The following is a 20,195-nucleotide window of genomic DNA, read 5'->3' on the forward strand; positions in this document are numbered from 1 at the left end:
CCAAATCTCACATTATAATCCTTTAACACAACTAAATAGGACAGAAGATACATGCATTCGTGTCTATTTGAGACACAAACAAATATAAAATCAAAGTTTACAAGGTTAATGGTGCTTTTATTTTGAAGTGTTTCCTGCCCGGTGCTCTCTCTTTCTAACAGGCTTGACTCTCTCTGGTGTTGAATGGAGTAGCTTGGGCACCACGTATCGGTCTTGCGCAGTGCAGCTTCTGAGATGTGTCAACGTGGTAACGTAGGGGTCTCCACTCAGCTGCAGACACATCCCTCTGGATCCGAAATACATAAGAACAAGGCGCACATCTGGCTGCACCTCTGGTTCTGCACACAGATTTTTAACTACAAGCTGAACACATAAAAAGTTAGTTTTTTGAGTTGATGGTGAACATGAGATCTTGTTGTGTTGGTGCTGGGGTTTAGGCCCTCGGGTTGGGATGGGGGTTGGGGGTGGGGGGGGGACCCATACAGGAATGTTTCTACGTGGCAGCGGGAGGGGGAGGGACCATCCACTCTCACCGGGGGTTCAATTAGCAGCCCAGAGGAAACAGGTTGGAAAAGTCCTAACTCTAGACTTTCATCCAAAATAAAAGTGTAGGCCCACAAACCGCTGCATCATTCGTGTTGTTTGTGTTATAAATGGTTTGTTGCATGTCATGTTTTAACTTGTACTGTATTTGGGCAGAGCAGCAGCACTGATTTACTTGTGTGATTCAGTAGTGGGAGGAGCAGCTCCAGCAGCCCCCACTCGCCGGAGAGACTGCTCCAGCTCTGCGTCCGGGGGAGGGGAGGCTTCGTCCGGATACGTGGTGGAACTTGAGGCGGTCCTTGAGTCCCCACGCAACACACGGACCGTCCCGGATAATCCAAACCAGCCCCCTCTCTCCAGTCTTCACCAGTATCCAAACTTTTTTTTTTTTTTTCTTTTTAAAGATGGCACCCTCCACTTCTTCACAACTTTTTGCTGCGTTTATAATCGCGTCTTCCCTCTGTGTGGTGAACTCCCAGTATGAGAAATACAGCTTCAGGAGTTTCCCCAGGCACGAACTGATGCCTCTGGAGTCCGCTTACAAATACGCACTGGACCAGTACACCGGGGAGAAGTGGCTGGACACGGTGGAGTACATGGAGGTGTCTCTGCGGCTCTACCGGCTGCTGCGGGACAGCGAGGCCTTCTGCAACCTCAACTGCAGCTCCGTGAGGCTGGACGACGAGCAGAAGTTTGTGGAGTTCCCAGAGCTGCGGGCGTTTGGCAACGTTATGAAGAGGGCGCAGTGCTTGAAGCGATGCAAGCAGGGGCTGCCCGCTTTCAGACAGACCATGCCCAGCCGGGACACCATAGATGAGTTTGATAGGAGGGAGCCGTACAGATATTTGCAGTACGCCTACTTCAAGGTGAGCAAACATCTGACTCATGTGGGGTCGCCAGGCTGCTCCAAAGTATCCAGACCCCCAGAAGTCAAGCCATGAATAAGAATGATATGGTGTCACAGCTTTGTTTGCCTTATGGTGATATTAAAAATAGGTCAATGGCTTCATTTGGTCTTCACTGCTGTGTGGACTCTAGTGTGTCCAGTTTCCATTTTAATGTCACTGACAGTGGTTTTTCCTGACGTCACCTACAGTACATGCCACGGGTGCACAGGGGGGGCTCTGCTCTGCAAAACAGGAGGTCTGAACTTCTACTAGTGCCCATTTGTGTTCATGCTCTTCCAGCTAAGAATGAAAGAAAACTCGTCCCCAGAATATAGAAACTATAAAAGCATCCACATGTGTGTCTAAAAAGGATTTCCACAAGAATAAGTTTTTGGATCAGAGTTAATTATGGGGTTAAGAACTGAGGTTAAAGTTAGACATAGGGTTATTACATGTAACCCTATTACATGTAGTTGTGACAGTTCTTTAACTCAAATCAAAACCAAATGAAAAAACATGGACAATGTACAACATGACAAAAAATACACAGGTGCGCCTGAGGTTCATATAGTCTACATGACATTTACTCATTTAGCAGATCTGCTAAAGCATCTATGCTGTGATGTGAGAGGAAACACTAAAGCTTCAGGTCAGTATGAGATGTAGCTGGATTTAGAAAGTTCCTCTCCCAACAAGACTTGTAAAACAATGATGCTGGGGTGTTTATTTTCTTGGTTTGAGTGTATACCTGCACCCAAATGTTGTATATTCACATTTTTCATCTTTGACTTAAACTAATACTAATGTGTCCATGTGAACACTGACTGTATAGTTGGTCGTTGTGATTAATGATTTGTGAATAAAATTTGAACCACAGTTTAGCCAAAGCTAAAACTAAAGAGTCTTTAGGAGACTCAAACAGTAAAACAGGAAGCGCCCACATTTATTCTAATATACTATATGATACTGTAGACTAGACTCTTTGTTACTATGTCTCAATTGCAGTCCCCTGCCTACACTGCAAAAATAGTGAGGCATTTGTTAGTGAGAGGGGATGATTACACCGACTAATAAAACTTTCAATGTCTAATATGCGCTCCATTATTATTATTATTATGTACTATCAATTATTATAATATAATTAAACTATTAACAGTCCAATAGATTATAATTACACTGCAGTTTGTATGCTGTAGCCTGAAACATTATTCTATTAATATATTTATGCAAACATTCCTCGCGGGATGACCTCAACTGTGACAGGAGGTGTTACTGAATGACCTGATTTGTATGAAAATTATATGATGAGGTCTTCACAGTCATCAGATGTCACTCCATCTATATGTGAGACTTTGTATTAGTCAACATTCACCACCACCATCATCGAAACACCAAATAAATGAACATATTTGATTTTAGACCATCTACATAACTACTCTCTTCAGCCAATGGAAGTCATTTTAGAAGAGAATTAGACTAAATATAAGCTTAATTTAATGGTTACAGCAAGCAGAAACACGACTAGACTGTTTTAGTTAATAAACATATAGCCCAATATGCAACTCAGTAATGTATGTAACATTATGTGTTTGTCTCAGTCGGACAACCTGGCCAAGGCCGTGTCTGCTGCCCACACCTTCCTGCTGAAGCACCCAGATGATGAGATGATGCAGAGGAACATGGCCTACTACAAGAGCCTGCCAGGGGCTGAGGAGCACCTCAAAGATTTGGAGACCAAATCATATGAGGTACACACACACACACACACACACACACACACACACACACACACACACACACACACACACACACACACACACACACACGCACACACGCACACACATGCACACACACCCATACCCACATGTCTATTTAAGTGCACTCACACACAAACTGTTCCACTCTTGGCTCTGTGGCTGCACTGATGTGGCGGCTGCCTGTGATTCAACCGGGGCAAAATATAGAGGATGGAGGGAGGATTTTGTCCTGGTCTTGAGAGGAACACATATTTCATTCACTGGTGTTTTTTTTTGTCACATCGTACTCCAGACGTTGTTTGTGCGTGCGGTGAGAGCATATAATGGGGACAACTTCCGAACCTCAGTGTCAGACATGGAGCTGGCTCTGAGGGACTTCTTCAAGGTCTACGATGAATGTCTGGCTGCGTCCGAAGGCCCGAGAGACGTCAAAGACTTTAAGGACTTTTACCCCTCCATAGCTGGTCAGTATAACTCTACATTTACACTTTTCCACTAGCTGACCAGCTCCCTCCAGACAGTTTACTATGTCAGGATATGAACCCTTTTTCTCCAACATGTTTACATTATTATTTGATTTCACCCCCCTTTTTTTCTTGATATTTTTTTATCTCTCTGAAACATCTCGGGTGATTTCTTTTCTTTTTCAGATCACTACATAGAAGTCCTTGAGAGGAAAGTGAAGTGTGAAAGTGACCTGACACCTGTTGTAGGGGGATTTGTTGTTGAGAAATTCGTAGCCACCATGTACCACTACCTGCAGTTTGCCTATTACAAATGTGAGTAGTGTTTTGTTAACCTGTCCTGGACACACATTGTTTTGCTGGAACACTCTTACTATTAATTTCTAATGCCAGTTGTTTTGTGTGTGACTTCAGTCGAGTATATTTCTTGTATTAAGTGATGATTTGTTTTGTTTTCAGTGAGTGACCTGAAGAACGCGGTACCATGTGCAGTCAGCTACGTGCTGTTTGACCCCAGTGATGAAGTTATGAAGAACAACGTGGCTTATTACAAATTTCACAAAAGCCAGTGGGATCTGACAGAAGAGGACTTCCTCCCCAGATCAGTAAGACATGTTAATCATTATACACCTTATACACTCAAAGTGAAGCATAAACAGCTCCTGGTCCTTGTTTATCGTTCTGAAACAGTGTCAACTTTGCTTATAGGCCTATACATTACCTACATAGCTCAATAAAGGCTTTAAAGTTTTTAACTTTTCTTCTTTCTCTGCCTTAAAGTGCTTGAATGTCTGTTTTGTTTACTTTAAACCTGCTGCACAGAAATAGTTTGACATTTTGGGAAACATGGATTATCACCTTCTTGTCTATTACTAATATAACACTCTCATGTTGTGTGGTAAATATGAAACCACAGCCACCAGCTGGTTTGCTGAGCTTAGCACGAGTCTGCAAAAGACTCTAGGGGGACTCTCTTGTCAGTTTCTTGACAACCTCACAATGTTGACAAGACTCCAGGAAGTCACTACTCCCACCTAATAAACGATCCGAACACAAAACCACAAGTTGGTGCAAAAAGCCTTGAGATAGAGGAAAACCTGTAACCTACAGGTAACAAGATGTACCTACCAAACTTACTAATTTGTGTTTATTTTTTGGAAAGTTGAAGTGAACCTTCTCGCAGCATTAATGGGCAGAACCAGGTTGACCATGTCTGTGATAAACTCTGATTACCTGCTGCCAGTAATTGGGTCAGTTGTTTCTGAATCCAACTCTCAGGAACAAAAGAAATAAGCATATTAACTAATTTTCAACATACTATTCCTGTCAGGTTCTCTGGACTAACCTAATATTTCTAATTTTCTGCTGTTTTTAACACATATTATTCCCTTTGTGTGTGTTCGTTATAGGAGGCAGTGCGGTACTACAACCAGACCACGATGCAGCTACAGATGATGGAGTTCTCCAGACAGCGCCTTGCAAGTGATGATGAGGTACCTGCGTTTACATTTTTGTTGTGGGTGTGTTAGTCAGTGTGTCACAGGACGTTTCCAGTCAAGAGTTCACAGTATCTTTTGGCAAATGAAGGACACGTTAAGAAATAGACATAATAGATAAAGATTTTCGATGAGGGTGTAAACACTTCTCGTTGCCTCTGTCCTTGTGTAACTTATGGAAAAACCCTGGATTCTTCTGTCAGGTCACATGATGCCCTGCAGTACAATGTAGGCCCTGTCTTTATCAAGCTGCAGTATCATATAGGACCATGAGGTGGCAGCACCACGCTGTGTTTCTTTAAATTGTTGTGATGCAAGTACAAGGACTGTGGCCATGAGGGCAACCCAGCATTAGCCAGGATTACAGGCTGTATGTGGCAAATACCATTCACTTCTTGACTGTAATCTCTTTAGTAATGCCAGGTACGAGAAATCACAATTATAACATCCTGTGGGAGAATTTATGCTCAGTCACTCGGAGCAAAATGTCACATTGAAACAAAACAGTGCCTCCTGAGTCGTCTCTGGTTGATTCTTCTCCTTCTTTGTGTGTGTGTGTGTGTCTCCACAGGGGGAGGTGGTAGAGTTTATAGATGAGTTCCTGGACGGGGATGAATAGCCAACGTTGGAAACTCTGCTGAAACACTAAAAAACAAACACAAACAACAAGAAAAGCACCAGTTTGTATTTATTGGGTTTCGTAAGATGCTCTGATTGGTCACTGTGTTTTTTTTTTTTACCCTGCAGCACCACAAGCCTGAATATTTTTGAAAACATCAAATAACAAGCTCAGAGGTACGGACATTCAGCACAGTAGCGTAATGACTGACGGTCAGTGAAGATAACAGAAGCAGAAATATTTACTGTTCATACTTATTATGAATTCATTCCTCCACTGTGAATTATCGCTGTTGTCTTTCAAAAATGGTCTTTTTCACAATAAAATAAGTTTCCCAAACATGAGCTCTCAAGTAATCATTACAATTCTGGCCTGTAATATGTGATATAAATAGTTAAATATAAATGTTACAATTTCATAAATCCTAAATTCATGTACTCAAATTGCTTTTTTGTATTCTTACAGTGATGGCAAAACATAATCATTTAGAGAGAGGAGCTAGTTGCATGTGTCCTTTAGATGAAACCCTGGATTGTGCTGCACAGACATGGCCAGAGAAAACACTGAGTTGTTTAATAATGTTTGAACATTGAGTCTCTGTGCAGTTTGTCACACAGTGATGTTAAAAACCCGCAGGGGAACATTCCCTCTGTGTGACTGTGTGTCTCTCTCTGTCTCCCACTCTGCGTTCTTGTTCCTCTCCTGTCTATATTTACATGTCTCTTTTATTTCCTCTCCCTCCACAGGGCCTTACATCTTTGCCTCTTCTTTTCTGAAAATGTTGGGGACATGTCAGAGAAGCAGAAAGATAATGGCTGGTTAAAAAAAAAGAAAAAAAAGGAGCTCAGATAAAAGGAGGATTCAGGGTCACAGGTCAAACTTACACAATGATTGGTAAACAATGCACTATTGAACGTGATCCATATCTCCATGAGTGACGGTATCTGTTTGACCCTGTTGGAAATACAAATATAAATCAGTTAAAACCACATCTAAAGCGATAATTACTGCATTAGCCCAATGTTAAAGAGTTTATTGTGACCGAGAGAACACATACAGTGTAGTTGCACATCAGGCTGCTTGAAATGGAAGCAAAATGGACACGGTGAAGTGTCATGTGAAAGAGATAGGACAATGATAAAATGGCCATCAAGAGCGTCATGCTCTTGCACAAAACTCAAGTGACTCATTCATCCTCACCGTTGTTAATGATTACAATCAGTCTGGAGGCATCACATCATGTGGCTAATCTGGTGTGAGATCAAACAGGTCCTCCGTTGATTTTCTACAGTGTGTTTTTATTTATTTATTATTATTTGGGTGTACAGTACTTGTGTTTCAACAGCAGAGTGGAGTAGTACATGTAACAGGCGGCGGAGGAGATTTTGATGGGTGGAAATGAGTTGACCCTGCATACAAAGAGGAGCTCTCTCGTGTTAACCGACCTCGACCGTCTCAGTGAGGCGATTCTCTAGACACCGGTTACGCTACAGTATGTACAGCTAGTTAATACAGTCATAGATCCATATTTACAGAAACATATAGGCTTCATTCTCCATGAACAGTGTCGATATAGTTTCAGACATCATGATACAGAAAAAGCTGAATTAAATCAGTGTGGGAAAGATATTGGCTCTAATTCACTTAACTCATCAAAATGCAACAATTCCTTATTTCATTACCAATTTGAAAATAACATTAGACATGTTTTTTATAATCAAGAAGAGAATATTGAGTTACATTAGAGGCATATGTGAGAAAATGTAACCATCATTCATGAGCTACCAGCCACCTGTGACAGATTTCATGGTAACATACATCATTTATATATTGGTTTAAATTGTCTTATGGCTCTTTGTTCTTTATTTACATTTGCACCTTTTTAGGAAATTTTCTGTTAGTGTTTTTACGTTATTCTCAAGTGCATGGCACAATATTGAAACAGCAAAAGTGTAAATATCACAGTCTACAGTGCTAAAGTGAAATCTTTCTCTCTTTTTTTGAACTAGGGCTGGACAACCAAAAATACTCATTATGGTTTTCTTACCTAAATAATTATCAGATTTTTTCTTGATCAACAAATTGAAAACTGAATTTACATTAACTGACATTTCTGTCCTGAAGAACCGCCATAACAGTTCATACTGTAATTAATCAGGACAGACAGCAGAATAGAAAGATAACGAAGAGATGGTAGCCTATATTCAAATGTATAGAAGTACATTTATCCTTATAGAGCTAAATGTAATAAATCTACACATTTGAGAGCATGACATCCAGCCATAATTTTAACCTTAAGTCATCGTCTCACCGACTCCACTCTTTCATCAACATTTATGAAATATATCAGAATATGTCAGAATATCACAAATCTTTTAACTATAACATTTTGGATAGTTTCTCTCTGTTGCCATGGCAGCACCACAATGTTTGATCTCTGCTTGGTCTGAATGCCGTCAGCATCCACCCTGGTTCCTCAGTCGGAAACTTCAAACACGACGTACCGCTGAGCGGCAGATTGCACGAACCTGAGACACATACACACACTCACACTCACTCACACACACTCACAGACTCTATTATATGCACACACACACACACAGACGCACACACGCGAGGTTGAGTCTGCAGTCTGGACACCCACTCTGTATTTCTCACCAGCTTACTGTCAAAACCAACAGAGTTAAGTCTTCAAATGCTTTTCCCGTCACACGTCTTTTTGTTTTCTTTCGTGCTGGTCTGACAGAAGCCGGGTCGTTTGTTCAGGACTACCTGCCCAAATCTGCCGCGATGATCTGAACTTCACCTTTCGTTGATTAATAAGTGGGATATACACGTTCTTTATAAACACAATAAACAGAAAAAGAAGATTGAGATTGATAAATCGAGAACAATACACATCAACAGAGCACTCAGTAAAGTCAACAGAAACAACAGCAAGGTAACACAGAGAATCTTTACCACGATGTCTAAGAGCTTTGGAGGCTGCAGTCTCGGTTCATAGATTCAGGCAGGCGGGCCTTCTTGTGGTTTTCCTACACGGTCATTTCCTTACAATCTCTTTTATCTGTTCCTGGAGTCCGGTCGCGACACAGCCCCTGCACTGCTCAGCTGGATGCTAGAGCATTGAAAATAATGAGTAGGTGTGAAAAAAGACGGTTGAATTTCCTTAAAATTGCTAAGTGAGAGGGAACGGGGAACCACCGCCGTGATGTCGCATCAGTTCCCACTGCTTTGCTAAATGTTGTGCAGGTTTCATACGGGGCTGCAGCTCAACTCATCTGTTCACACCTATCCAAAATCTTCAATCATGCAGGAGTTTCTAGCAGGACGCAGGGCTGTGCTCTCCTCTCAAGTTCATCTGAATCGTCCCGTCACCCGCGAACGTCTCTGCCCTCCGTCAGTGTCCTTCTGTCCTCGTCTCTCGCTCTTACACCTTCTGCTGCATCTCTATCTGTTGGCCCTGTCTGCTCTGACTCTGGCCCTTCCCGTTCATCTCGTACACCGAGCTCTTTTTCTGCTGCCGTCGGTAACACCACACCCCGATGGTGACCGCCACGGCGACCACGCACACCGCCACGATGATGGCGGCCACCGTGGGGCCTCGGCTGGAGGAGCTCGGCGGACGCGGGGGGCAGTTGTCGCCCGTGCAGATCGCCTCCCCCATCTCCCCCTCCACCTCGGCCCTCTCGCCAGTCTCGCCCGGCAGGTTGCGCACGGTGTGCTCCTCCATCACGTCGCCGTCGCCGTCGCCGTCGCGCACCGGTGGCGCTGGGCCGTAATCGAGGACGGGGTGCTCGGTGAGGTCGCCCTGCCAGGAGTGGGTGGGCGCCGCTTGTTGAGTGACGTAGTCGAGGGTGTCGGAGGACGAGGGGGAGTCTGAGGGCGCTAGATGGTCAGACGAAGGAGCAACGGTGGCGATGAACCCGGGCCACGCCTCCTCCGCTCCCTCCCGTTCAGGCTCGGAGGTGGGAGACTCGCGTTCCTCAGGCGAGCCGGTGTAAAGGGCCGGTCCACGCATTTCCACTTCGTTGGGTCTGTCCGTCGCCCCCCTCTCTCTGTCTTCTGTTCTCACGCTTTCTGTCGTGGCGTCGCCTTTCTCCGCCTCCTCTGGAACGACAGGATACCCGTCCAGCCAGGTCTCGTCGGTGGTGGCCTTCGCTCCCGCGCCCGCTCCCTTCTGAGTGCCGTTCCCGCGCTCACCCGTTGCTATAGAAAAGATCACGTGCTGATTACCGCCGTCGTCGTCCTCGTGGCTGTCGTGATCATCGTAGCTGTCTTGGTCATCGTGGTCGTGATCATCGTGGTCGGTGTAATGGTCGTTGTCGTGCTCTTCCAGGTCGTAATGGTCCTCGCCATCGTCGTGGTCGTCATGGTCTGGATGCTGCCTGGAGTCCTCCACGTGGTCTCGATCGTCATGGTGATCGTCTGTCACGTCCTCGTGATCCTCGTAGCTCTGGTGATCATCGAAAGTGTCGTCTCGATCATCGTACTCTTGGCTGCCGTAGCGAGTGCGATCGTCTTCATGTTCGCCCATGTCATAATGGTCCTCATGGTGGTCGTCATGGCTATCGTGGCGGTCCCGCCCATCCAGATCGTCACGCTGAGCTGGAATGTAGTGTGTCACGTGGTCATCATGGTCATCTTCGTGCTGGTGACTGTCGGGGTCATCTTGATCATCATGGTGGCTGTCCTCATGGACGTCATGGCGGCTGTCGTCATCGTCGTCCCGGCCGTCTGTATCGTCGTAGCTTTCTTGGCCGGGATCGTGGTCGTCCACATCAACCGGATGCGGGTGGAGCCTCTCTTGACTCTCGTGTTCTCTGCTCTCCTCTGATTGGGCGCCGGAGGCTCTCTGCGTCGTCTGTGTGACCGGGTTGGTGGAGACGGGATGTCCCGCCTCCTGAAAGGCCTCGGACGGGAACCAAAACATGTGTTTCTGGGAGAGAAGAGAGACGGAAGCTTCTGTGGCTGCAGCTGCATCGACCCTGACCACCTCCCTCCGCTCCTGCTCCCACCTCGGATGCCCTGTGAAGTCTTCGACGCCCCGTTCTTCATCTCTCTCTGCCCCTTTTACACCACCGTCAATTGTTCTACTGATCATCTTTACATCTTCTCCGTGCTGGTCTTGATGCTGCTGCTCTACTTCGACGTCGAAGCTTGTTTCTTGCTCCTCCTGACTCCTCTTCTCCTCTGAGTAGGCAGGTCCTTGCACCTCCTCGTAGACTTGGCCGTGAGCCTCCTGCGGGCTCTCACTATGACGCTCTTCCTCTCTGTAGGAGTCTGTGAACTTGTCCTCGTAGTCAACATGACTTTCAGTTTCATCTGAAGAAAACACAGAGAGGAAACATCAGATCTCTCTACAACAAAGATCACACAGCTCAACTCAAGAAACCAAAGTGTATCAACAACTCTCATATTCTGACAATATGTAATTTGGACTTTTGGGATGATAATGACTCATTGTTTACTTGCTTAGCATAAAGACTGAAAACAAACTAGCTCTGACCCAAAAACCGACAACACTTTTATAGCTCGCTATTTCTTGGCCTTGTTCTGACCTCAGTAACTTCTACCAACCAAGAAATAGTACAGCCCATAACCTAACAGCAACAACATGTTCTTTTTGGACTTATGTTGTTTAATGAGTGAGCTTTAGAGCTGCAAGTCGGTGGATTTGGTTGCAGGTGGACAAAACCTGGCCAGATGCTTAGCTTTTATGCTAAACTAGGCTACAGCTTAACCTCTGTGGTTACTGCCTAAACCCTTCTGAGATGTTTTAACAGACATGAGAGTGATTTGAAACTCTAACTCTCAGCAAATCAGTGTATTTCCCTCCAAGGACTGAACTGATCTTTTAAAATAAACCAGTGTTGACTTGTGACCCTTTATTACATGATATGGCCAATTCATTTGACGGTTATCAAGAGTCTTGACTAGGTGAAAGTGTACAGCATATGACTAAAAAATAAAATTCTAGATGAGAGGTGAATGTGATTTTATTTTTCTTTTGTTATCTCTTCAAGATTTTTCTGGAACAGATTGTGAACCGCTGCTTTAAAGCACAAACATGACTTCGTCTCCATGGACCATGGACTTTATAGACTCTTCTTTCTTCGACTATGAACTGGGACACACTATGGTATGTCACGCTGATGTGTCACAGCGGCCATTTTCCTCTCAACTCACAACTAAGACTTTGTTTCCTAAAAGCCAGAAATCAAGCACCGAACAACACTGGGAGCTAACAAGTGAGGAGGTAGATCTCCTGTCTGGGTCAAAACTCATAACTTTGAAGATGAGCAAAAAGGGGTCTTTTTCTTTTTGCCTCTTGCCCCCCCCCCTCTACCCCTGCTCTCCAAGATAAACAATTTAAACACCTTCTGACCTTTGACACAAATCTGCACCAGCCCATACCACTCTCCACAGCTGTCGCACAGCAGGCTGAAGGCACTGTGTCCACTGGGCATCACATAACCGGGCACACAGGTGAACAGCAGCTCATCACCCATCTCGAACCCAGTGTGCCCCTGCAGACGGGCGTTGGGAAAAGATGGGGGGTCTCCACACGGGACACCTGGTCAGCAACAAGCACAGAGATGCATATAGGGTTAAAAAGAAAAGAACAAGACACAGGCTACATATACAGTGGGATGTAACTGAAGTGAATTCCTGGATGAAGATGATGCCGTCCCTATTCAGTATTACACAGGCTGGTTAATGAAACATGATTCATTATTATTATTATCCAGCTTTACAGCATCACCATCCCATTTGTAAACAGAAAGAGATAAGAACAACTCAAGGGACAGGAAGCAGTGGGGTTTGGGGAAAATGTGGATGTAATTTCGACAAACACAGCCACTAACAATGCCACTGGGATGAGATAAGGCCTATGTATTGTGCCGACTCTTGTCTAATTTTTCATGGTAATTACACTAAGGAAACACACTCTAAGTTATCTTATTCATGCTCCTAAATAATAATAATAATAAAAAAACATTTTAATAATACATCCAGTTGTTGATTTACTGTAACATTGAACAATAAACAGTTTTTTTATGAAGCAGTTCTCATAAATTTAAAGTCAACTACTTAATTTACAGAGGCCCTGCATTACACAATAGACAAAACCAGCACTTATTATTATTTATATTATATTTATGCTACTATTATGTATTTACTATGGTCATATCATGGACTTAAGCTACAAAAAACACATCTAAAATCGTATTTTAAACCAACTTCACAAGAAATGGCTTGATTTACTGTTACGTGGAAGTTGTGTGCTGCCCTGATAATGGGACTAGCATACCTCCACACCTCAGATCGTAACTATAACCATCGCTACATAACCTCAGCCGCAGCCACAACCACAGCCCCGACTGTGAAGCTATGTCATTGCTTTCCTCTGTGTTAAGTGGATCCGTACTGTTCATTTCTCCCACAGCAGAGTGCTTGTCCAAGCCCCGGGGTGTGTGGTATATACACAGCCACAGTAGCTCTACTGTTTATGAGGAAGGGGTAGAGATCTCTTCTGGGTGGTGTCCAATCATAGTCTGATCCAAAACTAACCACTCGCTGGCCCCCTCCCCTGTCAGGTCCACGCCAGTGGAATAGGTGTGTGGAATGTAGCTTCAGCCCCGTCAGGGCTTTAAGTACATTCATGGATCACATCACACACTTAGATATTCGTGAGAAGGCTTATAGATTGGTACACGATGACAGATAGGAGTAAAAACATAGAAGTAGGAAGCACACACATGCACACACACACACTCGCAGGGAGTAGTGTTGAAAGTAGAGGTGTAGATGGAAGGAACGCAGGAACACAGCCTCTTTCACACCTCAGTAAATATCTCAGGAAGGAGAGCTGCACACAGATACACACACACATGGTGTACGCACAAAGCTCGTCCATTCATATCCGGATCACCACTTTACACAGCTTTATGTACGCATTTATAAATCATGACTGCCCGGCGTACATCTGTGTTTGTGTCTTCACTGACCTTTGTCTTTGATACAGAAGGCGTCCAGGTGAGCAGCGTCCTCCGTAGCATTTTCCGTTCTCACATCCACGGCTCTCAGTGTGCTGCCCACACCATTACACACCGTGGTCCTGCAAATAAGTGGATACACACACAGGCAGACTATAAGAAGCACACCCAATAATTTCAACAAGATACGAGAGTGAATGGCCCGCAGCGAAGCACTTAAGCACCGCTATGGGACTCCAACATTGAGGGTGGTCATGATTAAACCCATTTTGTTTATTTCTGACACACTCTCACACAGACACACACTCCCTCAGCTGCACATCATGAACATTATTACACCCTGTTGTGCAAGTTGACTAGTACATTTACTCCAGCACTGTTGGGTATAGTTATGAGTTACTGTATCATTTCCCTTTGCCTCTATACTCCACAACATTAAAAACAATACAGTCATTTTTACTCCATTACGTTTATTTTTCAGCTTTAGTAGAAAGTTTATTTTCAGATTAAGATGTAACATAAAAACAAATGATAAGATACAGTCTGTTTCTTTCAGTCCTGATCTCAGTCCTGAAGCTTTTTGGTTTCTGGACTCTGTCCAGTCGGGTCCTCTTCGCATGTTCAAAATTAGGTGTTATTGCTTACTTTATGTACCTAATGGTTTCAGTTAAATAGCCTAAAAAGATAAGATAGTATTTCTGTGACATTTAACAAAATGTTAAGATTAGAATCCCAAAATACAAATTATCATCATTAATTATGTGACCACGCCTCAGACTTATCTTCTGACCCTTTGGTTGGGAACCAGTGGACTAAAATATTGAACCGTGTAGTTACAGCTCCTCATTGACGAGTAAAATACAGCATGTCATCACTTAGAGGCTTATACACTTTTAGTTTTGAAACAAGGACATTTTCTGCTTAACTAGGTGTAACTGATGATTTATTATGTACAGGTTCACTTACTCAAAAAAAGACCTGAATACTTTTTTCCACCACAAATCACATCACTGACTAAAAAGAGAGATTTCTGCTCATCATCACAAGTACATAAGTTGCTCTGGTTTATATGTATAAATGTAAGATGACGACTGTACTATATGTACTGTGTACATGACTTGCTGCACTCTCAGTTTCCATCAGATTTGCTGCTTTTTCAAATATTATTACAGCATTACATCAGAGGTCAGGAACCTACATCATGGCTCAGACATGCTGCAGTATCAGCAGTCACATAATGTTATCACACAATGGTACGTTAGGAATAGATGTTCCCATGTACAACCAGCTCCTTAAAGAACAACCATAACATCAGGGACTTAATATAATACTTATTCCACACTGACCAGATGACTAATGTGAGCGATCCACAACCTCCAGAAGCTCCAACAGCTAAAAATGCTGAGTAAATAGTCTATTTTTGTTGCCTCATTATTACCAAGGTTTATAGCATCATTAGCCCATTTATCATCCAAGAGCACCAGATAAGACTGACTCAAACTTCCCAGGCCAATCAAATCATGTTCCCATAGCAGCTCCCGGCTCCACTCTACCCCGAGTGGAAAGAAAATCCAAAGCAAAGTTTTACTGAGCTTAGAAACATAATTAGAGGCCATATTACACTTTTCATTAATGACAGGTTTGACCGGTAATGTTATTCATCAGGCATCGTCAAATGGAAAAGGTATCGGCCCAGAGTTGTGCATGTGTGTCAGCGAATGTGTGTGTGTGTGTGTCTGTGAGGACTAACTTGTGTAACTGAGTTAATCAAAGCATCAGTAATTGGAAAGAATTTGACTGGCAGTGCAGTGAGACTGTGAGAAGAGAGCGGTGTGAGTCATACTGCATGCTTGTGCCACGCTAACTTCAGCTTATAAGGACAAAAGTCTGAGAGAGAGAAACGTGGAGTTAGACAGAAATCGCCAAGAAAACACTCAGACAGAGACAAAAATCACAAAGACTGTTTTCACATTAAACTATAGCTCCCGCAGGCATCTCTGAGTGTGAGTCTGTGTGTGTGTGTGTGTGTGTGTGTGTGTGTGTGTGAGAGAGAGAGAGAGAGAGAGAGAGAGAGAGACCTCTACCAGGGGCAGTGTAGCCTACACTTCAGCTGAGCATTTCTCAAAATGCTCACCTTACATGACATAACTGCAGGAAAACCTCAGAGGATGTGTGTGTTTGTATGAAACTCAGTTTGTCTTATTGTGTTTGGTTACCACGGCAGCAGGTCTGTGATCGACAGGTAAGACGAAGATGTTAAGACAGGAGAGTCCATCTGAGAGGGACTTGTTCTTATGCAACAGACCTAAAAATTATGTCAAGGCACCACTGAGGCCTATAGGTCAACTGGCGCTCACACCAGAGCGTTACCTTCTGGGAAGCTGACGAACCAGCACAAATGTAACCACAGGAATAGACTGTGTTTCCCACACTCACACCCCCACCTCAAAATGAATAGCCTATGTAAACTACAAACTTTGCAAACAAATCATTTGAAATTGATGAGCCCTTTCCCTGTGTATAAAAAAAAATCTGTCCACACTACATGAGCCGAACTCATTCTGCTGCCATTTGAACGTTTCTCATCTGATTTACCATTTCATATTAGTCATGAATGGATCAGAAAACGTCAAAATGGGTCCATCCTGGTGATTTCTGGGCCTAAAAGACACTGACCATACGGCCTAATTACACATCTCTGTGCCAAGTCACCATCAATAATGTCACCAATGCAAAAAAAAGAAACAGAAAAACCAAAAAAGATCAGAAACACCCTCAGTTGGGATACTCCTGTTCCGTGCAATTTAACCTGTTTTTTTTTACACAATAACACAACAAACTAACCCCAGGATCATCAATGATCTAAATTATTACCTCTCATTATGTCATATTCAATTTCTAAATACTTCCATCACCACATAGACGTAGTTAAATGTGGCGCTTGCATATAATATGACATGTTGGGGCCGTTCATGGAGCAAACAGGAAAAAAAGAACAGTGTCCCTTTAGCTTAACATAATCTGAAACATGAATTTCACTGTGTATATTTTCTGATTAACATTAACGTCACTATAAACTTTCTTCACCAACACGGAGGAGGCATGAAGGGAGTTCAGGTGGAAGAGTGATGAGGAGGCATGGAGATGAACTACGACAGACAGAGCCAAAGACAGATGATACACTGTGAAACATGGTAAGCGGGTGTGAAAGCTGATGTCCACTGTTCAACACGTAGAGAGCAGGGAGTGTACAGAAAGAAAGAAAAAAAAAATGTGTCAGCTTTTCCACCGACCAGACGTTCATCATTCTTGGGCAGCCGCCATTTTGAAGCAGGTTCAGTTTTGTAACACTGAATATTTCTTCACCGAGTGATGATTTAGCTGTTTATTGTTCATTTACCTTATTAAACAACGGTTTAACATCCTGAGGGAAGAATGTACAGAGAATCAACATACTTGTGAAAAAGTTATCAGCATTAGCCATGTACGCATTAGTTGTGCTGTAGTAGGCTATGGGGAGCCTCGCTAATCTGTATCTGTATCTGTATCAGTCAATTAAAGGTAAAAGTTTCAATTACACCTCAGTTTTTTACTAAATAAATATAATTAGCAAAGGTCGGAGATGGTGAACATGGTAAATATCGAACCAGCTAAACCAGGGGTGTCAAACTCAATCAGACAGGGGGCCAAAATTTTAATCATAAAGTATGTAGTGGGCCAAATGTAAAAAAAATAATAACAGAACAAAACACATATATTTAGCCTGTTTTTCTGTCCTGTGCCATTTTGTCCATACAAGTTCATGTCTATGTTTGGGGTTTGGTCCTGAGCTGAGTGGAGGTTTGATCAGTGAGACGAGAGATGTGCTGATTTATTTGTTGTCAACAGAAGGGCGGATAGGGCTTGGTGGCACTTGGTGGTCTATCACTTGGGCACAAATCGACCGTACGGTAACTGTTGCAGTGTATTATGGGATTTGTAGTGTGAGTAGTGTGAGCGCCCTACTGGCGGGCCATCAATAATAGAAATGTGAAATTTTCTCACAGTCCACATAAAAATGTATCGCGGGCCGGATCTGGCCCCCGGGCCTTGAGTTTGACACGTGTGAGCTAAACAGTAGCGTGTTAGCATCGTCATTGTAGGCATGTTGGCTTGTTAGCATCACTCAAAGCACTGTGTTATTTTTCCCTTTCCATTGTCTAAATGTCTTTGTATGACTGTGACTACAGAGCCTTGTCATCGGCTTATATTTGAAACCCCAGGACGACGGCTGCCATACTACCTGTTCTGTAATTGTTGCCAAGGATATAAGTTGTCAATCAGACACCTGGCTGTATCATATAGGCTACCTGACTTCCTCCAGGTCCAAATCAGCTCTGTGTGTGTGTGTGTGTCTGTCCCTGTCTCTGGATGCTGAAGGCTGTGTGTCATGTTTCCGTGGAGATGAGAGGTGTAAATGGAGGCAGTTGTCGACATGACACCACGGCTCTGAATTCCCTCCTCCTCCAGGAAGGAACAGAGGAGTCTTTCTCCCTCTCTTCCTCTCTGCTTTTTCTCTTTCCCCCTTGAAATGTGTCACTCTCTTCTTCTATCTTCCTGCTCTCTCTTTAACTGCCGCTGCTGCCTCTACTTCCTTTCTCTTTCATCCACTCCGGCAACCTCCGTCACACGCACAGAAGCACACACACTACAAATGACCTTTGACATCTCTAGAAATCAGCAGTCTCCGTGACACGTCCCTTGAAACAATGAGGACAAATATCTCCTTTTCTTTGCTTCTCTTACCCCACTGTGCCTCCATAGAGCCAGCCACGGGTGCACGGGGAGAAGAAGCACTCCACCACGGCGTGACGGAGCTCCTCTGCCGAGGCCAAGCGGGCATCTTGTGAGGCACAAGCCTGCTCAGCGTCTCTGAAACCCTGAAGGTCGGAGGAGTTCCTCAGGTCCAACACAAACACTCGACCTGAGAAGAGACAGACTGGGGAGTTAGAGGAAAACCTCCTTCCTTTTACCTGTTATCACCTCATAAATCACAGAGTGACAGGTAGAGGTGTAGAAAAATGACCCGTGAGCCTCTATAGTTAATGGATGGATGTGTAAAACTAGACACCTCCAATTCCAAAAATATTGTGTGGGCTATGATAAAACCTAAACAACATCCTCTTGAAAAAAACACTTGATATGAGGAGAACTATATTTGTAAAAGTAGATTATACATGTGCCAACAGTTTGTGTTGGGAGTTGAGTTTTTTAATTGGGATAGGTGACAGGTGATCCGTTTTTGTTGTTGTTTTTTTTAGGCCTTTATACATACTGTTTTTAGAAATTTGCTAATTTATAATATCTGCTGTGACAATTATTTTCATTGGAGAACAAAGACAGGTGTAAAACGTTAATTTATCAAGACATTTTCTTTTTTATCCTTACAACAGCTATAACAGCTTATTTACACATAAAATGTCAGTTACTGTAACGGCTATATTTCACCAGCTGAATAAAATCAAGTCTTCATCAGTGATCAGTCCAAACAGCTGCTTCGTCCTCCTCCTCCTCTGGTGGTTAATTGGCCACAGGTGCGACCAATTAACACAGCAACTTCATTATCACCTCCACTGGCACATCATTAGCCCGGGTTCAGTAACACTACAGAAACTGGGCTGTGATGTTTAGAAAATTAAGAGTAACAAATGATGAAACCTGAGAAAAACAAAGATGGCTGCGCACTAAAGCTGCATTTATGCCCATTAAACACATACTTTACAGAGGCTACTTTAGAAAACTGAACTTACGGGTCGAGAGAGAATGATCACCAAACGCACGAGGTGACAAGGCAGGTGGCTGCGCGCGCTCTCAGTGCGCAGCAGCACCTCCAACTTTTGCTTTAATTAGTTTCTAATGAAGTGTCTGGTTTCCTTGTCACATTCGTGTGTTTTGGTGTTTCCCCTCCGTTAAAATCTGAACTTACCGTCTGCGTTTACAACAGAGGTCACCGCAAGACAGGCCAGGCAGCCAAAGACCAATGACAGCGCAGTTTGGGTCCAACGGTCCAGCATCTTTTAATTTTTTTTTTCTCTTATCGCGCGTTAAATTTCACCTTTTCTTCCCTTTTCCCCCCTCTAAAAGTCGAGAAAAAGTGTCCAAAAAAAGCAAACAAACAAACAAAAAAAAAAAACTTCCAGTGGTATTCACAATCTTGCAGGGACACAGAAAGAAAGCAGTGTCGGTGGAGAGCAAACTGCAGCTATTTCCCTCCTGGTGGACAGAGGTGGAGTGAGGAAGGTGGACGCAGCGTGTTGACAAATGCGGGTGTTAACGGAAAGAAAACGGTCCGAGCCGCTCGAGGAGCGAGGCGCAGTTTATCTCCACAAATAGTCGCCCTCGCAAGCAGATGGAGCACCGGTGTGAAAACTCGCGTGTCCCCGTTAGTAA

The 20,195-nt window shown here is 43.6% G+C and overlaps 2 protein-coding genes across 2 annotated transcripts; one reads left to right on the forward strand and one right to left on the reverse strand.

Annotated features, from left to right (window-relative positions):
* Nucleotides 1-739: 739 nt before the first annotated feature.
* Nucleotides 740-6,412, forward strand: crtap (cartilage associated protein). The gene is made up of 7 exons (XM_085791719.1): nucleotides 740-1,409; nucleotides 3,029-3,178; nucleotides 3,480-3,651; nucleotides 3,838-3,966; nucleotides 4,111-4,256; nucleotides 5,061-5,144; nucleotides 5,719-6,412. The coding sequence occupies exons 1-7, from the start codon at nucleotides 948-950 to the stop codon at nucleotides 5,764-5,766; spliced, it is 1,191 nt and encodes a 396-aa protein (XP_085647845.1). The 5' UTR covers nucleotides 740-947; the 3' UTR covers nucleotides 5,767-6,412.
* Nucleotides 6,413-7,075: 663 nt separating this feature from the next.
* susd5 (sushi domain containing 5) lies at nucleotides 7,076-19,834 on the reverse strand. Its single transcript, XM_085791718.1, has 5 exons — nucleotides 19,732-19,834; nucleotides 18,552-18,729; nucleotides 13,779-13,888; nucleotides 12,155-12,343; nucleotides 7,076-11,091 (listed from the first exon to the last, which is right to left on the reverse strand). Exons 1-5 carry the CDS (start codon nucleotides 19,817-19,819, stop codon nucleotides 9,197-9,199), a joined length of 2,460 nt encoding a protein of 819 aa, XP_085647844.1. The 5' UTR covers nucleotides 19,820-19,834; the 3' UTR covers nucleotides 7,076-9,196.
* Between the last annotated feature and the right edge of the window lie 361 nt (nucleotides 19,835-20,195).

The sequence above is a fragment of the Trachurus japonicus genome, chromosome 11, assembly GCF_045865225.1.
Source record: "Trachurus japonicus isolate A0001 chromosome 11, Traja_1.0".
In the NCBI taxonomy this organism is placed as follows: domain Eukaryota; kingdom Metazoa; phylum Chordata; class Actinopteri; order Carangiformes; family Carangidae; genus Trachurus; species Trachurus japonicus.